We start from the raw sequence: 21,150 nt of genomic DNA, 5'->3' as shown, positions 1-21,150 counted from the left end.
TGACTTGGTGACGTCTGAGCAACAGGTCAGTGCTCAGTATCCAGTACGAGGAAGCTTGGGCAGCACAAGTAGATAGCACAGTTGCTTCACAGCTCCAGGGTCCCAGGTTCGATTCCCTGCTGGGTCACTGTCTGTGCGGAGTCTGTACGTTCTCCCCGTGTGTGCGTGGGTTTCCTCCGGGTGCTCCGGTTTCCTTCCACAGTTCAAAGATGTGCAGGTTAGGTGGATTGGCCATGATAAATTGCCCTGAGTGACCAAAAAGGTTAGGAGGGGTTATTGGGTTACGGGGATAGGGTGGAAGTGAGGGCTTAAGTCAGTCGGTGTAGACTTGATGGGCCGAATGGCCTCCTTCTGCACTGTATGTTCTATGCTCCCTATTTTGCAACTTATAAATACTCATTAAATCACAACTTCTCCAACTGAAGGTAGACCTTCACTTTGTTTTTCTCTCTCCACAGGTGCTGCCACATCTACTCAACTTTAAAAAAAAATAAAGATTTTTGGTATTGTAACAACAACAAAATAAACAATGCACATGAAACTATAAACATAGTGCAAAAGCCGTCTCCCTTCCTTACAGGTCCCACCTTTATTAACCCCCTACTCTAAACTAAACTAAACCCCCCCCACCCCCCACCTCTGCTGACAATTTTCCGCGAAGAGGTTGACGAATGGTTGCCACCCCCGGGCGAACCCTAACAGTGACCCTCTCAAGGCGAACTTGATTTTCTCCCGACAGAGAAAGCTAGCCATGTCCGATAGCCAGGTCTCCGGCTTCGGGGGCTTTGAGTCCCTCCAAGCCAATAATATCCGTCTCCGGGCTACCAGGGAAGCAAAGGCTAGAACATCTGCCTCTTTCTCCTCCTGGATTCCCGCGTCTTCCGACATCCCGAAAATCGCCACCTCTGGACTCAGTGCCATTCTTGTTTTTAACACCATGGACGTGAGATCTGCAAACCCCTGCAAAAACTCCCCTAAGCTTCGGACATGTCCAGAACATGTGGACGTGGTTCGCTGGTCCTCCCGCACATTTTGCACACCTGTCTTCCACCCCAAAGAATCTGCTCATCCAGGCCACTGTCATGTGAGCCCAATGAACGACCTTGAATTGTATCAGCTGAGCCTGGCACATGTTACGGACGCGTTGATTCTACTCAACGCGTACGCCCATAGACCATCCTCTATCTCTCCTCCCAGTTCCTCCTCCCACTTGTGCTTCAGCTCCTCGGTCTGCATCTCCTTTGATCCCATAAGTTCCTTGTAAATGTCAGAGACGCTCCCTTCTCCCACCCACCCTCTGGAAACTACCCTGTCCTGAATCCCCCTTAGTGGTAGGAGCGGAAAGGTTGACACCTGTTTACGTAGGAAGTCCCGCACTTGCAGATACCTGAATTTGTTTCCCCTCGCCAACCCAAATTTCTCCTCCAGCGCCCCCATACTCAGAAAGCTCCCCTCGATAAACATGTCCCCCATCCTCTCAATCCCTACTCTCCGCCATATCCGGAACCCCCCATCCATACTTCCCGGGGCAAACCGGTGATTATTACAGATTGGGGACCAGACCGATGCTCCCTCTGCTCCCATGTTCCTCCTCCATTGCCCCCAGACTCTCAGGGCCCCCACCACCATGGGACTGGTGGAGTACCATGCCGGCGGGAATGGCAGAGGCTCAGTTACCAACACCCTTGCATGAAGCCGCCTCCATACGCTTCTATGCCGACCCCTCCACCACCACCCACTTCCTGATCATGGCTATATTCACCGCCCAGTAATAGTTACTAAAGTTTGACAGCGCCAGCTCGCCGGCTCCGCTCAAGCATTACCTTCCTTAATCATGGGGTCTTGCCCGCCCAAACAAACAGTGATCACTTTGTTGACCCGTTTAAAAAAGGACCGCAGAATAAAGATGGGGAGACACTGAAATACAAACAGGAACCTTGGGAGGACCGTCATCTTCACCGTCTGCACCCTCCCAGCCAGTGACAACGGAGGCGCGTTCCATCTCCGAAAATCGTCCTTCATTTGATCTACTAGTCGGGCCAGATTTAACTTATGCAGCCGGTCCCATTCCCACGCCACTTGAATGCCTAGGTACCTAAAGCTTCCCTCTACTAATCTAAACGGCGGCTCCCCCAATCGCCTCTCCTGTCCCCTTGCCTGGGCCACAAACATCTCACTTTTCCCCATATTTAGCTTATACCCCGAAAACCGGCAAAATTCCCCTCGAATCCTCATGATTTCTTCCATCCCCTCTATTGGGTCCGATACATACAGAAGCAGGTCATCTGCAAAGAGCGAGCCCTTTCCAGCCCCTTGAGGCTCTCAAAGCAATTGCCAATGGCTCCATAGCTAGCACGAACAACAGTGGGGAGAGGGGGCATCGCTGTCTCGTCCCCCGGTGCAGTCTAGAATAGTCCGATGTTGTCCTATTCGTCCGTACGGTTACCACAGGAGCCTGATACAGCAACCTGACCCAGTCAGTAAAGCCCCACCCAAATCCGAACCGTCCCAGTACCTCCCACAGATATTCCCATTCAACCCGATCAAAAGCCTTTTCTGCATCCATTGCGATCACTACCTCCACCTCCCTACCTTCCGGGGGCATCATGATCACGTTTATCAACCTTCTTACATTGGCCACCAACTGCCTACCCTTAACAAACCCCGTCTGGTCCTCCCCAATAACGTCCGGAACACACTCCTCAATCCAGGGAGGACAAAATTTTGGCCAGCAATTTGGCATCCATGTTCAATAGGGATATCGCCCTGGAGGACCCACACAGCTCCAGGTCCTTGTCCTGCTTCAGAATCAGCTAAATCATGGCCTGTGACATCGTTGGGGGCAGCATCCCTCTTTCCCTTGCCTCATTGAACATCCTCATCAACACCTGCCCCAATATCCCAGAGAACTTTTGATAAAACTCCACTGGGTACCCGTCCAGCCCCGGGGCTTTACCCGACTACATGGCCTTCAGATCCTCCACTATCTCTTCCAATCCCAGAAGGGCCCCCAGCCCTTCTACCAGCTCCCGTCCATGTTTGGGAAATTCAGCCCCTCCAAGAAGTGCCTCATCCCCTCCGGCCCCGTACGGGTTTCCAACCTATACAGCCTACTGTAGAAATCCCTCAACGCCTTATTCACCCCTGTGAATCTCCAACCAGATTCCCATCTTCGACATTTACTGTCCCTATCTCCCTGGCTGCCTCCCTCTTTCTATGATGTGGAGATGCCGGCGTTGGACTGGGGTGAGCACAGTAAGAAGTCTTACAACACCAGGTTAAAGTCCAACAGGTTTGATTCAAACACGAGCTTTCGGAGCGCAGCTCCTTCCTCAGGTGAATGGCGAGGTATCTCTTTCTAAGCTGCTGTGCAGCATCCTGCTGGCCTTCTCTCCATTCTCATAGATCACCCCCTTGCCTTTCTCAGCTGCTCCACCGCCCTCCCTGTGGTTAACAAGCCGAACTCCGCCTGTAGCCTCCGCTGTTCTCTTAAAAGCCCTGCCTCTGGGGTCTCCGTATACCTCCTATCGATCTGTAGTATCTACTTTACCAGTCGGCCTGTCACTGCCCTGTCCACCTTCTCCCTATGGACCCGTATCGAGATCAGCTCCCTTCTGACCACCACCTTCAGTGCTTCCCACACCACCGCTGCTGAAATTTTCCCCGTGTTGTTGACCTGCAGGTAGTTCTGAATACATTTCCTCAGCCGCTCGGACACCCCTTTGTTATCCAAAAGACCCACATCTAACTTCCATTGCGGACGCTGGTTACAGTCTTTACTAACCTGCAGGTCAACCCAGTGTGGAGCATGGTCTGAGATTGTGATCGCCGAGTACCCCGTGTCCACCACCCCTGCCAGTAAGGCCCTGCTCAGAATAAAGAAATCAATCGGGGAGTACACTTTATGTATGTGTGAGTAGAAGGAGAACCCCTTCGCCCTCGGCTGCCCAAATCTCCATGGATCCACCCAGCCATACGCTCCATGAACCCTTTTAGTTCCTTTGCCATTGTTGACACCCTGCCCGTTTTTGAGCTTGACCGGTCCAAGCCAGGGTCAATAACTGTGTTGAAGTCCCCTACCATGATCAACCTGTGTGAGTCCAGGTCCGGTATCTTCCCCAGCATCCTCTTTATAAACTCCACATCATTCCAATTCGGCGCATACACATTTACTAATACCACCTGCACCCCCTCTAGCTTCCCACTGACCGTAATGTACCAACCTCCCACATCCGAGACTATTCTATCTGCTTCAAACACCACCCGCTTATTGATCAGGATCGCAACCCCTTTGTCTTTGAGTCTAGTCCCGAGTGAAAGACCTGACTGACCCAGCCTTTCCTCAATCTTGGTCAGTTCTGGTCAGTTACTCTAAGGTGCGTCTCCTGCAACATTACCCCGTCTGCCTTCAGTCCCTTAAGATGCATGAACACACGTGCCCTCTTGACCGGCCCATTTAACCCTCGAACATTCCAGGTGATCAGCCTAGTTGGCGGGCTCATTGCACCGCTCCCCCCCTTCGCTGATCAGCCATCCCCTTTTTTGGGCCCGCCTCCAGCCCATGCTCCGCGCCTCCACTGGTCTGTCATAATATACACACAAGTATATGATGGTGCATAAACAGGCACTGACTGACACACTGAATGACCAATCAACACACAGAACACAGCAGCCAATCACCAGACAGGACATGGCCACTATAAAGCCAGAGGGCACTAGTTTTCCCGCTCTCTTGGGATGCAGCCTCTGAGACAGCCAGAGCCTGTGATCAGAAACACGAACACCTACCATGTACTAGCAGTATAGTCTGGTCAGGTTAGCCTCAGGTCGCCAGTCAACTCAACATAGTGTCAACCCACAGTGCAAGTATGTTTAACAGCTCATAGTTAAAGAAAATAGAGTTGTACTTCTACAAGTGTTGCTAGCCTGTCTCTCTCACTGCTATGGTAAATGCAGTCCTCACAGACCCAGCATACCCAACACATCATGGTCCATCCCTAGGCAGCCTCCGCCCCCAACCTCTCTGTCCCTTAGCCCAAGACCCTCCCTTGTTAGCAGAACATTTACCACCCCCCCCCCCCCGTAACAACATTCTGTAACCTAAACCCTTTAATAAACCGAGCATAAGCATACCCCCCACTGCGCTCAGCGTATTTTGTTTTAATTGCATAAAGTCCTGTCCTGTGTCTGTGTGGTTGAAACTACAGTATAAATGCAGTGTTAAACATGAACAGAGTCGGACCTCCGGTGGCGGCGATGTTTGAGTGAGCCGCACATTCGGCGGGCTCTCACTCCGGCGGGGCTTTAGGGCTGATTCCCCGCGATAGCGGGACCACGGAGTGGCAAAAAGGCGGCCGCGAAAGTGCTGGAGAGCGGGCTGCGCTACATGGAACCGTGGGAGTCTAGGAAGTAGAGGAAGAGCGAGAGAAATGGACAGAGGAAGCTGACCTGGAACTTAAGATGGCGGACACACGGACCTTTCATGCTCCAGATGGAAAACAGTTTTGAGTCGATGAAGCAGGACAACTTGGACCCACTTCAGAAGGCAGTGGATCAGCTGAATCAGAGGCTGGATGCACAAGAGGTAAAAGTTAAGGAGCTGGGAGAAGGAAGGCGGCAGAAAAAGTGCTGAGGAGCGGGCTGTGGCACATGGAACAGCGGGAGTCCAGAAGGCAGAAGAAAAAAGAGAAAAAGGGACAGAGGCAAGGACCTGAAGAAACTTACCTGGGACCTAAGATGGCGGACACACGGACCCTGGACTCAGCAATCTAGCAGGCGCTGGATAAAATGCTCCAGGTAATGAAGTCCAGTTTTGAAGCGCTGAAGCGGGGCAGCTTGGACCCAATCCAGAAAGCGGTGGATCAGCTGAACCAGAGGCTGGATGCGCAAGATGTTAAAGTTAAGGAGCTGATGGGGGCCGAAGCCTTTCCGCGACCGCCGGAGTTGGAGGGGGCACACAGAGTGCAGGCGAGGCAGGGGCGCCCCCCCCCCCCGCCCGATGGTGATTAGGTGCCACAGGTTCGTGGACAAGGAGCGGGTGCTGCGGTGGGCAAAGAGCGCCAGGAGCAGCGTGTGGAACAAAAGTGTCCTCCGCATTTACCAGGACCTAAGTCAAGAGATGGCTCGGCGGCGAGCAGCCTTTAAGAATGTCAAGGAGGTGCTGTTCAAGAAGCACGTGAAGTTTGGTCTGCTGTTCCCGGCTCGCCTATGGTCACGCACCAGGGTCAACATCACTACTTCTCCGAGCCTGAAGAAGCGATGGATTTTGCGAGGGATCAGGGGCTGGTCCCGAAAAGAGGCCCCACGGACGCAAATTAGGGCCCGAGGATTACCGTGGGAAGGTACGCTGAATGGGCCTGGACTGCTGTTCAACGGTTTGCTGGGTCAAAGGTGCCAAGCGGAACATTTAGGACTCTTTCCTTTGTTCATGGACATTGGTTTGGGGCGGGGGTTCTTTTTTCTCATGTTTTTGTTTTTTCCTCTTTTTTTCCTTTTTGGGCGGATTTGTACTTTTTGTGCAGTTCGCGCAGGACACTGGAGCCGGCTTGCTCCAGTGGGTTGGAGAGGGGGATGGGGCGTCGGGGAGTGGGGAGGAGGACGGGGAAACAATGGGAATGAGACAGGAAGGCGCCGGAGTGTTGAGTCACCGGGCTAGCAGATTGGCTAGTCAAGGGAGTCAGATGGGGGGGGGGGGGAGATCACAGCCAGTGGATGGCCGGGGTGGGGGTATCGGGGGATGTGGTTGGGGGGAGGGGATGTTCTGCTGATGTGGGAGGGACTTGAAATAGGCACTGGAAAGGAGGTCGAGGATGGAGGCAGCCAACGGGCGGGCCAGGAATGGCGCGACGCACGGGCCGGGGGCCGGCCCGAGAAAGGCTATGGCTGAACGGCGTGGTGGGGGGGGTGGGTGGGTTGTGCCCGCCGACCAGGCTGATCACCTGGAACGTCAAGGGACTGAATGTGCCGGTTAAGAGGGCGCGGGTGTTCGCGCACTTGCGGGCTCTGAGGGCGGACGTAATTATGTTGCAGGAGACACATCTGAAAGTGTCTGACCAGACCAGGCTAAGGAAAGGCTGGATTACCCAGGTCTTCCACTCGGACTTGGACTCAAAGTCCAGGGGGGTGGCAATCATGATCAACAAGCAGGTGCAATTTGAGGCGGAGGGCATAGCCGCAGACAGGGGGGGCAGATACCTGATGGTACGGGGCAGACTGGAGGGGAGAAGAGTGGTGCTGGTGAATATATATGCCCCGAACTGGGATGACGTGGACTTCATTAAAAGAGTGCTGGGGAAGATCCCGGACCTGGACTCTCGCAGGCTAATAATGGGGGGGGGGGGGGATTTTAACATGGTCCTTGACCCGGCTTTGGATCGGTCGTGTCCCAGAACGGGGAGACTCCCAGCAATGGCAAGGGAGCTGAAAGGGTTTATGGAGCAAATGGGGGCAGTGGACCCCTGGAGAGATAGACAGCCGACAGGAAGGGGCTACTCGTTTTACTCGCACGTCCATATAGTATATTCTAGGATAGATTTCTTCGTACTAAGCAGGGATTGTATAGGGGAGGTAAAGAACACGGAATACTCGGCAATTACTATCTCAGACCATGCCCCGCACTGGGTAGACCTGCAGATCGGGGGAGCGAACTACCAACAGCCGCAATGGAGGCTAGACGTGGGACTGCTGTCGGAGGAGGGGATCTGTGAGAGGCTTCGGAGGTGTATGCAAAATTACTTGCAGGTGAATGACACGGGGGAGGTCTCAGCGGCGACCCTGTGGGAGGCGCTAAAGGCAGTAGTGCGGGGGGAGCTGATTTCAATTGGGGCCCACAGAGCCAAGGCAGACAGGGCAGAGATGGATAGATTGGTCAGGGAAATGGGTCGGATAGATGAAGAGCACGCGGAGTCCCCGGGGGAGGTTTTACTCAGGGAGAGGCAGAGACTACAGGCGGAACTGGGGGCACTATTCACGAGTAGGGCCGTGGAACAGCTTAGGAAGGCGAGGGGAGTGGTGTACGAGCATGGGGAAAAGGCTAGCAGACTGTTAGCGCAGCAACTCAGGAGGAGGGAGGCGGCCAGGGAAATAGGTAGAGTGATGGATGGGAGGGGCGCAAAGTGGAGGACCCAGCAGGATTGAATAAGGTATTCCGGGACTTCTATCGCAAGCTGTATACTTTGGAGCCGCCGGAAGAACCGGAGGAGATGGAAAGGTTTCTGGACGGGTTAACATTCCCAACAGTAGGTGGGGGGCGAGTGGATGAGCTGGGGGCCCCGATTAGAGTGGAGGAGGTATTGGGGGGCCTAAAGGCCATGCAGTCGGGGAAAGCCCCGGGGCCGGATGGATACCCAGTAGAGTTCTATAGGAAGTTTTCTGAGCTGGTGGGCCCGATCTTGGCGAGGGTTTTCAATGAAGCAAGGGACAGAGGGACCCTGCCGCCGACAATGTCGCAAGCCACTATATCACTGATATTTTTTTTTAATAAATTTAGATTACCCAATTATTTTTTCCAATTAAGGGGCAATTTAGCGTGGCCAATCGACCTACTCTGCACATTTTTGGATTGTGGGGGCGAAACCCACGCAGACACGGGGAGAATGTGCAAACTCCACACGGACAGTGACCCAGAGCCGGGATCGAACCTGGGACCTCAGCGCCGTGAGGCGGTGTGCTAACCACTAGGCCACCGTGCTGCCCTATATCACTGATATTGAAGCGGGGTAAAGACCCGGAGGCGTGCAGGTCCTACAGGCCAATCTCCCTGATTAATGTTGACGCCAAGCTCCTGGCAAAGTTACTGGCGGTTAGAATGGAGGACTGCGTACCGGAGGTGATTGGGGAGGACCAAACTGGGTTCGTGAAAGGTAGGCAGCTGGTGGCCAACCTGAGAAGATTACTTAATGTGATAATGATGCCCCCGGCGGGTAGGGAGGTGGAGGTAGTGGTGGCGATGGACGCCGAGAAGGCCTTTGACCGGGTGGAGTGGGACTATCTATGGGAGGTGCTCGGACGGTTTGGGTTCGGGGAGGTATTGGTAGATTGGATCAAATTATTATATCAGGCCCCGAGGGCCAGCGTCAGGAGTAACAGAGAAGTGTCGGAGTACTTTAGGTTGTACCGAGGGACCAGACAGGGCTGCCCGCTCTCCCCGCTGCTGTTTGCGCTGGCCATAGAGCCGCTGGCGATTGCGCTGAGAGCCGCAGAGGGATGGAAGGGGTTGGTGAGGGGCGGGGTAGAACATAGGGTCTCTCTTTACGCAGACGACCTGCTCCTGTACGTGTCGGACCCAGTGGCCAGGATGGGAAGTATACTGGGAATGTTGAGGAAGTTCGGCCAATTCTCAGGATACAAATTAAATACGGCCAAGAGTGAAATGTTTGTGGTACAGGCAAGGGGCCAGGAGAACAGATTGAGAGGGCTACCGTTTAGGCCGGTTGAGGAAAATTTCCGGTATTTGGGAATCCAGGTGGCACGAGACTGGGGCAGGCTGCACAAGTTAAATTTGGCCAGGGTGGTGGAGCAAATGAAGGGAGAGTTTCGGAGATGGGATGCACTCCCGCTGTCGCTGGCAGGGAGGGTGCAGACTGTAAAGATGACAATCCTCCCTAGATTTCTGTTTGTTTTTCAGTGCATCCCGATCTTTGTTCCACAGTCCTTCTTCAAAAGAGTTAACAGGATGATCATGAGCTTTGTCTGGGCGGGAAAATCCCCGCGGGTGAAGAAGGCGATGCTGGAGAGGAACCGCAGTGAGGGAGGGCTGGCTTTGCCGAGTCTGATTAAGTATTACTGGGCGGCCAACATCGCTATGATAAGGAAGTGGATGGTGGGTACGGGGTCTATCTGGGAGCGGGTGGAGGCGGCTTCGTGCAGGGGCTCCAGCTTGGCAGCCCTGGTCACAGCTCCTCTACTGCTGCCGCTGGCCAAATACTCCACCAGCGCGGTAGTGGTGGCGACCCTGCGGATATGGGGCCAGTGGAGGAGGCATGTAGGGGAGATGGGGGCGTTGGTTTGGGCGCCAATCTGCGACAACCATTGGTTTGCCCCCGGGAGTATGGATGGGGGGTATCGAGTATGGCGGCGGGCGGGGGTGGGAAGGGTGGGCGATATGTTCCTGGAAGGGAGCTTTGAGAGTTTGAGGAGCTTGAAGGAGAAATTTGGGCTGGTAAGGGGAAATGATTTTAGGTACCTACAGTTGCGGGACTTTGTTCGTAGACAGGTCCCATCTTTCCCATGCCTCCCGCCAATGGGGATCCTAGACAGAATAGTCTCTAGGGGGGAAGAAGGGGAGGGTAGAGTCTCGGGTATTTATAAGGTGCTCATGAGGGAGGAAGGGTCCCAGACAGAGGAACTGAAACTTAAATGGGAGGAGGAGCTAGGTGGGGAAATGGAGGATGGGCTGTGGGCAGAGGCCCTGAGTAGGGTAAATTCGACCGCAACATGTGCCAGGCTCGGCCTGATTCAATTTAAGGTTGTTCACCGGGCCCACATGACGGTGGCTCGGATGAGCAAATTCTTTGGGGTAGAGGACAAATGCGCTAGGTGCGCGGGAGGACCAGCGAACCACGTTCACATGTTTTGGGCATGCCCTAAGCTGAGGGGGTACTGGGAGGGATTTGCGGCGATCATGTCCCGGGTGCTAAAAACAAGGGTGGTGATGAGTCCAGGGTTGGCAATTTTTGGGGTTTTGGAAGACCCGGAAGTCCAGGGGGAGAAAGAGGCCGATGTTTTGGCGTTTGCTTCCCTGATAGCCCAGCGACGAATACTATTGGCGTGGAGGGACTCAAAGCCCCCGAAGACTGAGTTGTGGCTTGCGGACATGTCGAGTTTCCTGGGTATGGAAAAAATTAAGTTCGCCTTGAGGGGATCTGTACAGGGGTTCGCCCGGAGGTGGCAACCATTTATTGACTTCTTTGCGGGAGAGTGAGCGTCAGCAGGGGGTCGGGGGGGGGGGGTAGAGTAGAGTAGAGTAGGAGGGATAAAATGGCGGGTAGTACCGGTGGGAGAAAAGCGGGCTTGTGCAGTATGTTACGATTGAAGTATTGAAAGTACATGGATGTTTGCACATTTTTGCCTTTTTTGCTTTCTTTCTGTTGATGTCTGTAACTGTTTACAAAGCCAAAAACTACCTCAATAAAATTGTTTATTAAAAAAAAACATGAACAGAGTCCAGCTGAAATCTGGTGTCAGTCCTTACCTGGTGCCATTCTTTTTGCAGAAATTGCTCTTGGCTGTCAGATGTCTGCTGTGCAGCTCCAGTGCAGTAAACCCTCCATTATCTAAGGTGAGAGTTTCTTCCACATTTGTATTACTTTTACCTGCAGCGCAAGACAGTTACAGTAAATAAAAAAAGAAGTGCTTTTTTGTTGCCAAATAAAATGGAAGGCTTGACTAATGGCCCATATATAGTTAATGGGCAGAACATCTAACACCAGTTTATATTGCAGTGCAGCTTTAAACTTGTGGGTTTTGTGATCTGATGCTATTTGAAATAAAACATAGGGTTCAAGCAAAGGTAAAGAGTTGAAGAACAATTTAAATGCTTTTATTTTCAAGGGATCAAAAGATAATGGAGAGACACATTAATTGAAAGATTTTTTAAAACAACTACTTCTGTGAATTGTTGGCAGTGAATCAGATGATAGGCTGTTGTACAATGACAGGGCCATTATGTAGGTTACACAATATATTTTCGGTTGTTAAAAGGAGCTGTGTTTATGTTGGCCACATTCAAAGCCACAATGCCCAATTGCTATAAGTAATTAACCCGAGGCCAATCAGAGTTTATTTGGTGTTTGCTTGACAATGACAGGCTCTCTTAAACTTATCGTTTCTGCTCAGATAAAAAAAACTTCAAATCGACTGTCTTTCTTCTCTTTATTTTCAAATGCTTTTGACACTTGCAACTGCAGCAGATTATCTCAGTGACATTTGTACATGGAGTACAAATATCAGAAATGGGAGATCTGGGCGGGAAATTCTTGCCGTTCCAAGCTGACATGACCTTAACGGTCATGGCTTTGCGGGGTGCATTCAACGCGAAACCCGTTGACCATGGTGGGAACAGAAGATCCTGCCCTCTGCTGCTGCAGAAAACAACGTGGATCCCACCCTGCTAAATACATTTTTTACATCAGAAACTATAATTGCAGACAAAATTAAAATCCAACAACTTTCAGTCTTCAAGGAGGAAATGGAAGAGAGGAGGATGGAAGCATATAGGAGGCTTTTGAAGGAGGGAAGAGAGCAAGATGTCACCAGGGTGCAGGGGTGTAGTACGTTAAAGATTCTGCGGGAGGGGAGGAGATAGACCAGAGACAGAGGAGCAGAGTGTGCAAGATGTAGAGTTGGATAAATTAGACAAATATGGGAGAAGAGTATGGAGGGATCTGAAAATAAGAACATGGATTGTGAACATCATATTCTTGGGGCCTGGTAGCCATGAAGATCAGAGAGGAATGGTTGACATATAAGACTTGGTAGGAATAAAATAGAAACAGTACATTTCTGTCTGAATTACCGCTTATGTAAGGAACAGCCTGGGATAATAAATCAATGGAGAAATCCAAGGCTGGAGTGGATGCGGAATTTGGCAAGAGTATGGATAAGAAGGGATGTGTCACTGTAAAAGTGGAAGCTGGAGCGGAGCGGTCGCGCTGGAGGGGGGCTCCCGCCGGTCGGCGGCACTTCGGTGTTTTCCGGGGGTTTCCCCGTGCCTTCGCCGGTCGGGATTTCTTTGGCCGTTATGCCTGAGGGACGGGCGTCGGGTCGGGTTGGAGCCGGTGATAAAATAAATAATTTTATCACGGGTCCCCCCCGTGATCGGAGGAGCAGGGGCATCGAGCCTGAAGGAAGCAGGGGGGAGGAGCGTGGCCTGAAGCGAGGCCTGAATCCAGCACGAATGTAGAGGGGGAGCAGTGCACCCCGGGTGCCCCCCCCCGCCACGCTGAAATTAATGTTTGGGATGTTTGAAGTCCGGTCCAAGGAGAGGAGACGTTTTGAACTTTGATTATTGAAATTCAAATTTTTTTAATTTTATAAAAAAAAGTTTGTTTTTTTAATTATTAAAATGTTTTTTTAATGTAATTTTTTAATTAAAAACTTCAAAATTATTTATTTTATTATTTATCTCGAGATTGAATAAAGAAGAAAAATATTAAGTGGTTAAGGGATGCCAAAAACAGCTGTGAGGAAGGGAGGAAACGCAGGCTCGCCGTCAAAAGAGAGGACCAGTAAAAGGGCTGACAAGATGGCAGATTGTGGGAGTCACCACTGTTGTATATATATCACATATGAGGTGTATTACGGTAAGGCTCCTGTACTACAGGTACGGGGGGTAGATCCCTGCCTGCTGCTCCGCCCAGTAGGCGGAGTATAAATGTGTGGGCTCTCCGAGCTGCAGGAATTTCGGCAGCAGCTGCGGGAGGCTACACATCTCTGCGTAATAAAGCCTCGATTACTCTCTACTGTCATCTCGTCGTAATTGATAGTGCAACAATTTATTTCGCAGAGATTTTACAACGATAGATCTCCGCATCAAGCCTGATCGCCTGCAGCTGCACCCTCAAGCAGACAACGCCAAGTCAGCCTTCGCACATTGGCTAGCTTGCTTTGAAGCATACATCAGATCTGCGACAGAACCACCCTCAGAGGCACAGAAGCTCCAGATCCTCTACACGCGGCTGAGCTCCGATATCTTTCCCCTCATCCGGGATGCGCTGACTTACGCTGAGGCCATGGCGCTACTGAAGAAGAACTACACTCAGCAGACCAACACAATCTACGCCAGGCATCTCCTGTCCATGCGGCATCAACTCCCTGGTAAGTCTGTGGAAGATTTCTGGAGTGCCCTGCACGCCCTGGCGAGGGACTGCGATTCCCAGGCAGTTTCGGCTGTTGCACATTCTGAACTCCTAATTAGGGATGCTTTCAGTACGGGCATAGGGTCGGCATACATCCGCCAGCGCCTCCTGGAAGGGGCTACCCTCGACTTCGCGGCGACCAAGAAACTTGCAATCTCACTCACAGTCGCCTCCCGCAATGTACAGGCGTACGCCCCTGACCGCATGGCGCCCTCCTCCTGGACATCATGGACCCCGCCAGCGAACGCCCCATCGTGGACCCCACCAGCAACCGTCCCCAGCCAACCAATCACAGAGGACCCAAGTGCTACTTCTGCGGACAGGCAAAGCACCCCCGGCAGCGCTGCCTGGTGCAGAGCGCGCTCTGCAAGGCCTGCGGGAAGAAAGGACATTTTGCTGCTGTGTGCCAGGCCCGCTCGATCGCTGCTGTAACCTGAGCCATTGTCCCTATACCCGCCACGTGCGGCCCATGGGCACCGCCATCTTCCTCGCCTCAGAGCACGTGCGGCCCGTGGGCGCCGCCATCTTGCTCGCCTCAGAACACGTGCGCCCCGTGGGCGCCGCCATCTTCCCCACCTGAGGGCCCCTCGTCGGGCACCTCATCGGGCCGCTCACTGCCTGCAACCGCCGCCGACTAGCCAGGGGCCTTCCAACACCAGTCGCGTCTTACCTCCATCACGATCGACCAGTCCCGACCGCACAACCTCGCGACCGCGTCGACGACAGTGAAGGTCGATGGGCACAAGATATCATGTCTTCTGAACTCCGGGAGCACTGAGAGCTTCATCCACCCCGATACGGTAAGGCGCTGCTCAATCACGGTACATCCCATTAACCAGAAGATCTCCCTGGCCTCTGGATCCCACTCCGTGGCGATCCGAGGGTACAGCGCCGCCACCCTCACCATCCAGAGCATAGAGTTCAGTGGCTTCCGGCTCTACGTCATCCCCAACCTCTGCGCTGCCTTGCTACTCAGCCTGGACTTCCAGTGCAACCTCCAGAGTCTAACCCTGAAATTTGGCAGGCCCCGACCACCCCTTACTGTCTGCGGTCTCACGACCCTCAAGGTTAACCCGCCTTCTCTGTTATTGCAAACCTCACCCCGCATTGCAAACCCGTCGCCACCAGGAGCAGATGGTACAGTGCCCAGGACAGGACCTTCATCAGGTTTGAGGTCCAGCGGCTGCTACGAGAAGGTATAATTGAGGCCAGCAACAGCCCCTGGAGAGCCCAAGTAGTAGTCGTGAAAACTGGAGAGAAAAACAGGATGGTCGTTGACTACAGTCAGACCATCAATCGGTACACGCAGCTCGACGCCTACCCCCTCCCATGCATATCTGATATGGTCAAACAGATTGCACAGTACCGGGTCTTCTCGACAGTGGACCTGAAATCTGTCTACCACCAGCTCCCCATTCCCAAGGCGGACTGCCCGTACACCGTGTTTGAAGCGGACGGCCGCCTTTACCACTTCCTTAGGGTTCCCTTCAGCGTCACTAACGGGGTCTCGGTCTTCCAACGGGAGATGGACCGAATGGTTGACTGGTACGGACTGCGGGCCACCTTCCCGTACCTGGATAACGTCACCATCTGCGGCCACGACCAGCAGGACCACGACGCTAACCTTTCCAAATTCCTCCATACTGCTAAACTCCTCAACCGAATGTACAAGCGTGTTCAGCACTAACCAATTAGCCATCCTCGGCTATGTGGTTCAAAATGGAGTTCTAGGGCCCAACCCCGATCGCATTCGCCCCCTCATGGAACTCCCCTCCCCCACTGCCCCAAGGCCCTCAAACGATGCCTGGGGTTCTCGTACTACATCCAGTGGGTCCCTAACTATGCGGACAAGGCCCGCGCACTCATTCACTCCACCGTTTTTCCACTGACGGCTGAGGCTCACCTGGCCTTCAACAGTATCAAGGCCGACATCGCCAAGGCCGCGATGCACGCGGTCGACGAGAGGCTCCGCTTCCAAGTCGAGAGCGATGCATCAGACGTCGCTCTGGCCGCCACCTTCAACCAGGCAGGCAGACCCGTGGCATTCTTTTCACGCACTCTCCATGCCTCCGAAATCCTGATTTATGAGCGATGAGCTGCGCCAGTACCTGCTCAGAAAAGGCATCGCCTCGAGCAGGACGACCACGTACAACCGCTGGGGAAAGGGGCAGGTGGAGCGGAAGAATGGGACCTTCTGGAGGGCCGTCTAGCCGGCCCTACGGTCCAAGAATCTCCCGGCCTCCCGCTGGCAAGAGGTCCTCACCGACACCCTTCACTCCATTCGGTCGCTCCTTTGCGCTGCGACTAACGAAACCCCCCATGAACATCTCTTTGCCTTCCCCAGGAATGCACCGCCGGGGTTTTGCTCCCAACGAGGCTGGCAGGACCCGTTCTCCTCCGCAAGCACATGCGGCTCCACAAGGCGGACCCGTTGGTTGAGAGGGTACAGCTACTCCATGCGAACCCGCAGTACACCTACCTGGCGTACCCCGACGGCCGCCAAGACACAGTCTCCTTCAGGGACCTGGCACCAGCTGCCCCCCCCCCGCCATCCTTCCCCTCCCCCCAGTGCACCTCATCACTGCCCCCTCTCCAGGACGATCCGTCCTCCCCTTAGTCCCACCCGGGGATGAAGATGAGGTCGACATGCTCCCAGAGTCACCGGTGACCGAACCAACGCCTGCATCGCCACCGGGACTGCGGCACTCGCAACGGAGGATCAAGGTGCCCGATTGTCTGAATTTGTAAACTTTTCCTAAATGTTAACCTATGCCTGTAACTAGTCTTCCACCACCCCCGCTGGACTCTTTTATAACAGGGGATGATTGTGGGAGTCACCACTGTTGTATATTTATCACATATGAGGTGTATTACGGTAAGGTTCCTGTACTACAGGTACGGGGGTAGATCCCTGCCTGCTAGCTCCGCCCAGTAGGCGGAGTATAAATGTGTGGGCTCTCCAAGCTGCAGCCATTTTGGCAGCAGCTGCGGGAGGCTACACATCTCTGTGTAAAGCCTCGATTACACTCTACTCTCGTCTCGTCGTAATTGATAGTACATCACAGATGCCGGACCGCATGGTGGGGCCGCATTACTTACAGTGGAAAGGATGACCGAGATTCTGGCTGTGGAGCTGGAGAAGCAGTTTGCGAGGCACATGGAGGTGTTGAGGAAGGAGATGGCGGTCGCACTGAGATCATTGGTGGAGGAGACAATCGCCCGGCGAGAGTGGATGTGGCAAAGACATCGGCCGAGGTGAAAGAACAGGGTGAAAAGATGAAGGAAGTGGAGGAGGCCGTGTTGCAGCACAGCAATCAGCTCACCTCGATGGGAGACGAACTACAGAGGGTGGTGGAGGTCAACAGAGGACTCCGGAGACTTCCGGTTGTGGCTATGTGGAGCTAAGTCGCACGTTCGGCAGCTTCCGCTAGGATAGGACTTTTGGGCTCTTTTTAGGGCCTGCTACGGCGCTTGTTTGACTTTTCCCGGTGTGGAAAGGGAACAGTAACATTTCCCTGCTGGTGTATGGATTGGACCAGGAGCGGGGCGATTAAAAAAGCGGCATTGGAGCAGGGAAAGGTGCGAGGGAGGAGGACCAAGATGGAGGCGGGCGGTGACCAGGCAGCGTGGATGCAATGGGCGCAGGAGCAGCTCCAGCGCTGCTTTAGGGAGCTTAAGGCAGAGCTGCTGGAACAGCTGAAGGCCTCATTCGACAAGCTCCTGGAGACCCAGACGGCCGAAGGGGGGCGATCCGGGAGATCCTAGGCATGGCGGTGAAGGTGGAGGCGCATGAGGCGCTCCACAAGAAGTGGCAGGCAAGGTTAGAGGAGATGGAGATCGGGTCGAGGCGGAAGAATCTGCGGATCCTGGGCCTCCCGGAGAGGCTGGAGGGATCGAACATGGGGGCCTATGTGGTCACCATGTTGAATTCGCTGATGGGAGCGGGGTCCTTCCAGGGGCCCTTGGAGCTGGAGGGAACCCACCGAGTGCTAGCGAGGTAGCCCAAACCCAGTGAGCCGCCGCGGGCGGCGCTGGTGCGTTTCCACCGGTTTGCTGATCGAGAGTGTGTGCTAAGGTGGGCCAAGAAGGAGCGGAGCAGCAGGTGGGAGAATGTGGAGGTAAAAGTGAGCTGTTTGTGTTGCACCTGGGGGACCAGGAGAGGGAGATAGGGGAGCTCCCGTTGAAGAAGGCGGAGAGGAGCTTTAGATATCTTGGGGTCCAGATAGCTAGGAACTGGGGAGCCCTGCACAGGCTTAATGTTTTGAGGCTGGTGGAACAGAGGGAGGAAGAATTCAGGAGGTGGGACGCACTGCCGCTTTCGTTGGCGGGCAGGGTCCAGTCGGTTAAAATGACGGTGCTCCCGAGGTTTTTGTTTCTTTTCCAGTGCCTCCCCGTATTGATTCCGAAGGCTTTTTTCAAAGGGTGAATAAGAGTATTCTGGGGTTTGGGTGGGCGCGGAAGGCCCCGATAGTAAGGAGGGTATTCCTGGAGTGAAGAAGGGAGGCAGGCGGTTTGGCGCTGCCCAACCTCTGTGGGTATTACTGGGCTGCGAATGTGGCAATGATTCGCAGGTGGGTGATGGAGGGGGAGGATGCCGCATGGAAGAGGCTAGAGGTGGCGTCCTGTGTGGGTACGAGTTTGGGGGCGTTGGTGACGGGCCCGCTTCCGCTCCCCCGGCAAGATATTCCACGAGTCCGGTGGTGGTGGCGTCCCTCACAATTTGGGGGTAGTGATGGCGGCACAGGGGGGAAGTGAAGGCCTCAGTGTGGGCCCCGATACTGGGCAACCACCGGTTTGCACCTGGGAGAATGGATGGTGGGTTTTTGAGTTGGCATAGGGCAGGCATCAGGCGGACCTTTTCCTCGATGGGAAGTTTGCGACTTTAGAGGAGTTGGAGGGGAAGTGGGGCCTCCCCCCTGGGAATGCTTTCAGGTATATGCAGATTAGGCCGTTTGTTAAGCGGCAGGTGGCGGAGTTCCCGCTGCTGCCGCCTAGGGGGGGTGCAGGATAGGGTGCTCTCGGGGACGTGGGTCGGTGAGGGGAGGATCTCGGCGATTTATCAGATGATGCAGGAAGAGCAGGAGGCCTCGGTGGAGGAGCTGAAAACGAAGTGGGAGGAGGAGCTAGGGGAAGAGATTGACGATGGGACGTGGGTGGATGCCCTGGGGAGGGTGAACTCGTCCTCTTCTTACGCACGGCTCAGCTTAATTCAGCTGAAGGTGCTGCATAGGGCTTACATGACTGGGGCCAGGATGAGCCGGTTCTTTGGGGGGGGGGGGGGGGGGGGGGGACAGGTGCGGGAGGTGTTCGGGAGGACCGGTGAACCACACCCACATGTTCTGGGCATGTCCGGCGTTGGAGGGGTTTTGGAAGGGGGTGGCGGGGACTTTGTCCAAGGTGGTCGGTTCCAGGGTGGAGCCTGGCTGGGGGCTCGCGATCTTTGGGGTAGCATCGGAGCTGGGAGTGCAGGAGGCAAAAAAGGCCGGTACACTGGCCTTTGCATATCTAGTAGCCCGGCGTAGGATTCTCTTACAGTGGAGGGATGCGAAGCCCCCGAGCCCGGAGGCCTGGATCAATGACATGGCCGGGTTCAACTGGCTGGAAAAGATTAAGTTTGCCCTGAGGGGGTCGGTACAAGGGTTCTTCCAGCGGTGGCAACCGTTTCTAGACTTCCTGGCGGAGCGTTAGGTGATGGTCAGCAACAGCAGCAACCCGGGGGGGCGGAGTGTTTGGGGTGGGCGGGTGGGTGAGGGTTTGTTTGTTTTTCTCTATTGGGCATGTATATTTTATTTCATGTTAATTATTTCTGTTAACTTATTTGTGTATACGGGGGGGAGGGGGGTTATTGTTCTTATTCCGTTCTGTTCTTGTTGGTGAAAATTTGTGAAAACTTGAATAAAAATTATTTTTAAAAAAAAACAGGTCTCAAGAGTGAAGCTTGAGGATTTGGAGAACCGCTCGAGGCGGCAAAATGTGAGAATAGTGGGTCACCTGAAGGGGCAGAGGGCTCAAGGCCAACTGAATACTTTGCTAAGAGGCTGTCGGAGTTGATGGGGGAGGGTGAAGACCCCTCCCGGTATGAACGGGGCCGAGCTCATCGGTTGTTAAGGCCGAAACACAAAGTAAAAGAGCCGCCAAGAGCAACAATTATCTACTTCCATAAATACCACATTAAGGTGGTGTTAAACTGGGAGAAGCTGAAGTGGGAGGTGCAGTTCGGATTTACCAGAACTTGACGGTGGAGTTGGCAAAGAGACGAGCGGCGTTCAGCCGAGTGAAGGCGACACTGTGCAACAAGGGACTGCGATTTGGTATGGTGTACTCGGCAAAGCTGAGGGTGACGTACAATGCCAAAGATTTTTATTTTGAAACGGTGGAGGCGGCTGAGGCGTTCATGAAGGCAGAAGGCTTGGGACAGAAGTGAGGAGTGGAGCTGGAAGAGAGATTGTGGACTGTGATTGGGGAGCTGGAAAATGCATCAATGTTATAACTTTCTTTTCACTGACCTGGATTGTAACTTACTTGACTTCACAATGTTATAGCGTTTAAGTTTTTGTTTGGTTTGATTGGCATTTTTGCTCTTTTTTTTTGTTGCAACGGTTATATGTTATTTCATTGAATTGCATGGGTTAGATTGTTTTTCTTTTTCTTCTGGGACTGGGTGGGAGGGGACAGGATGCTTTTTTGGGGGAGAGGGGGACTACCCGCACTAGCTAACTAAAGCCGGCTAGTGAACGGAGGTGAGATGAGAGGAGGGCTGCGGACATTGGAGTATGGTTATGAGGTTTCGATGGGCCTACGAGGCAAGCAAGTGGGGGGCGGGGGGAAGGATTGATATTGGGCGAGATTCTTTCGAGGAGAAGTGCAGGGGGGATTCGGGGAGGGGGGTTCGATGTTAAAAATGGGGCAGGGCCCGCTGGTATAATGATAGTGGATAAGAAGGGGGGGGGGGGGGGTGAGAGACCCCCTAGTTAGGATAGTCACGTAGAATGTGAGGAGGCTGGGAGGCCCAGTCAAAAGATCAAGGGTGCTTGCACATCTTAAAAGATGGAAGGCCGATGTAGCAATGCTGCAGGAGACTCACCTGAGGGTGAAGGACCAAGTGAGACTTAAAAAGGGCTGGGTCTGTCAGGTGTTTCATTGCGGATTTGACGGAAGAGCTCGATGGGCAGTGGTAATGGTCAGCAAAAGTGTACAGTTCCAGATGGGGAAGTTGGTTGCAGATCAGGGAGGTAGGTACGTGATTGTGACAGGGGCGCTGGAGGGGAGGCTAGTGGCGCTGGTAAGTGTATAT

General features: G+C 53.6%; 1 protein-coding gene across 5 annotated transcripts in view; it reads right to left on the bottom strand.

Annotated features, from left to right (window-relative positions):
* sdk1a (sidekick cell adhesion molecule 1a) overlaps positions 1-21,150 on the bottom strand; it is a 1,043,142-nt gene that overhangs the window by 19,816 nt on the left and 1,002,176 nt on the right. For all 5 annotated transcript variants that reach the window (XM_038820122.1, XM_038820123.1, XM_038820124.1 and 2 more), the window contains one exon: positions 11,192-11,312. In XM_038820122.1, the coding sequence (XP_038676050.1) occupies positions 11,192-11,312 (121 nt within the window). The remainder of the gene's footprint in view (positions 1-11,191; positions 11,313-21,150) is intronic.

This window comes from Scyliorhinus canicula, chromosome 15 (genome assembly GCF_902713615.1).
Source record: "Scyliorhinus canicula chromosome 15, sScyCan1.1, whole genome shotgun sequence".
Classification (NCBI taxonomy): domain Eukaryota; kingdom Metazoa; phylum Chordata; class Chondrichthyes; order Carcharhiniformes; family Scyliorhinidae; genus Scyliorhinus; species Scyliorhinus canicula.
Note: the sequence above shows the minus strand (reverse complement) of the source record. Positions and strands in the feature narration are given on the sequence as shown.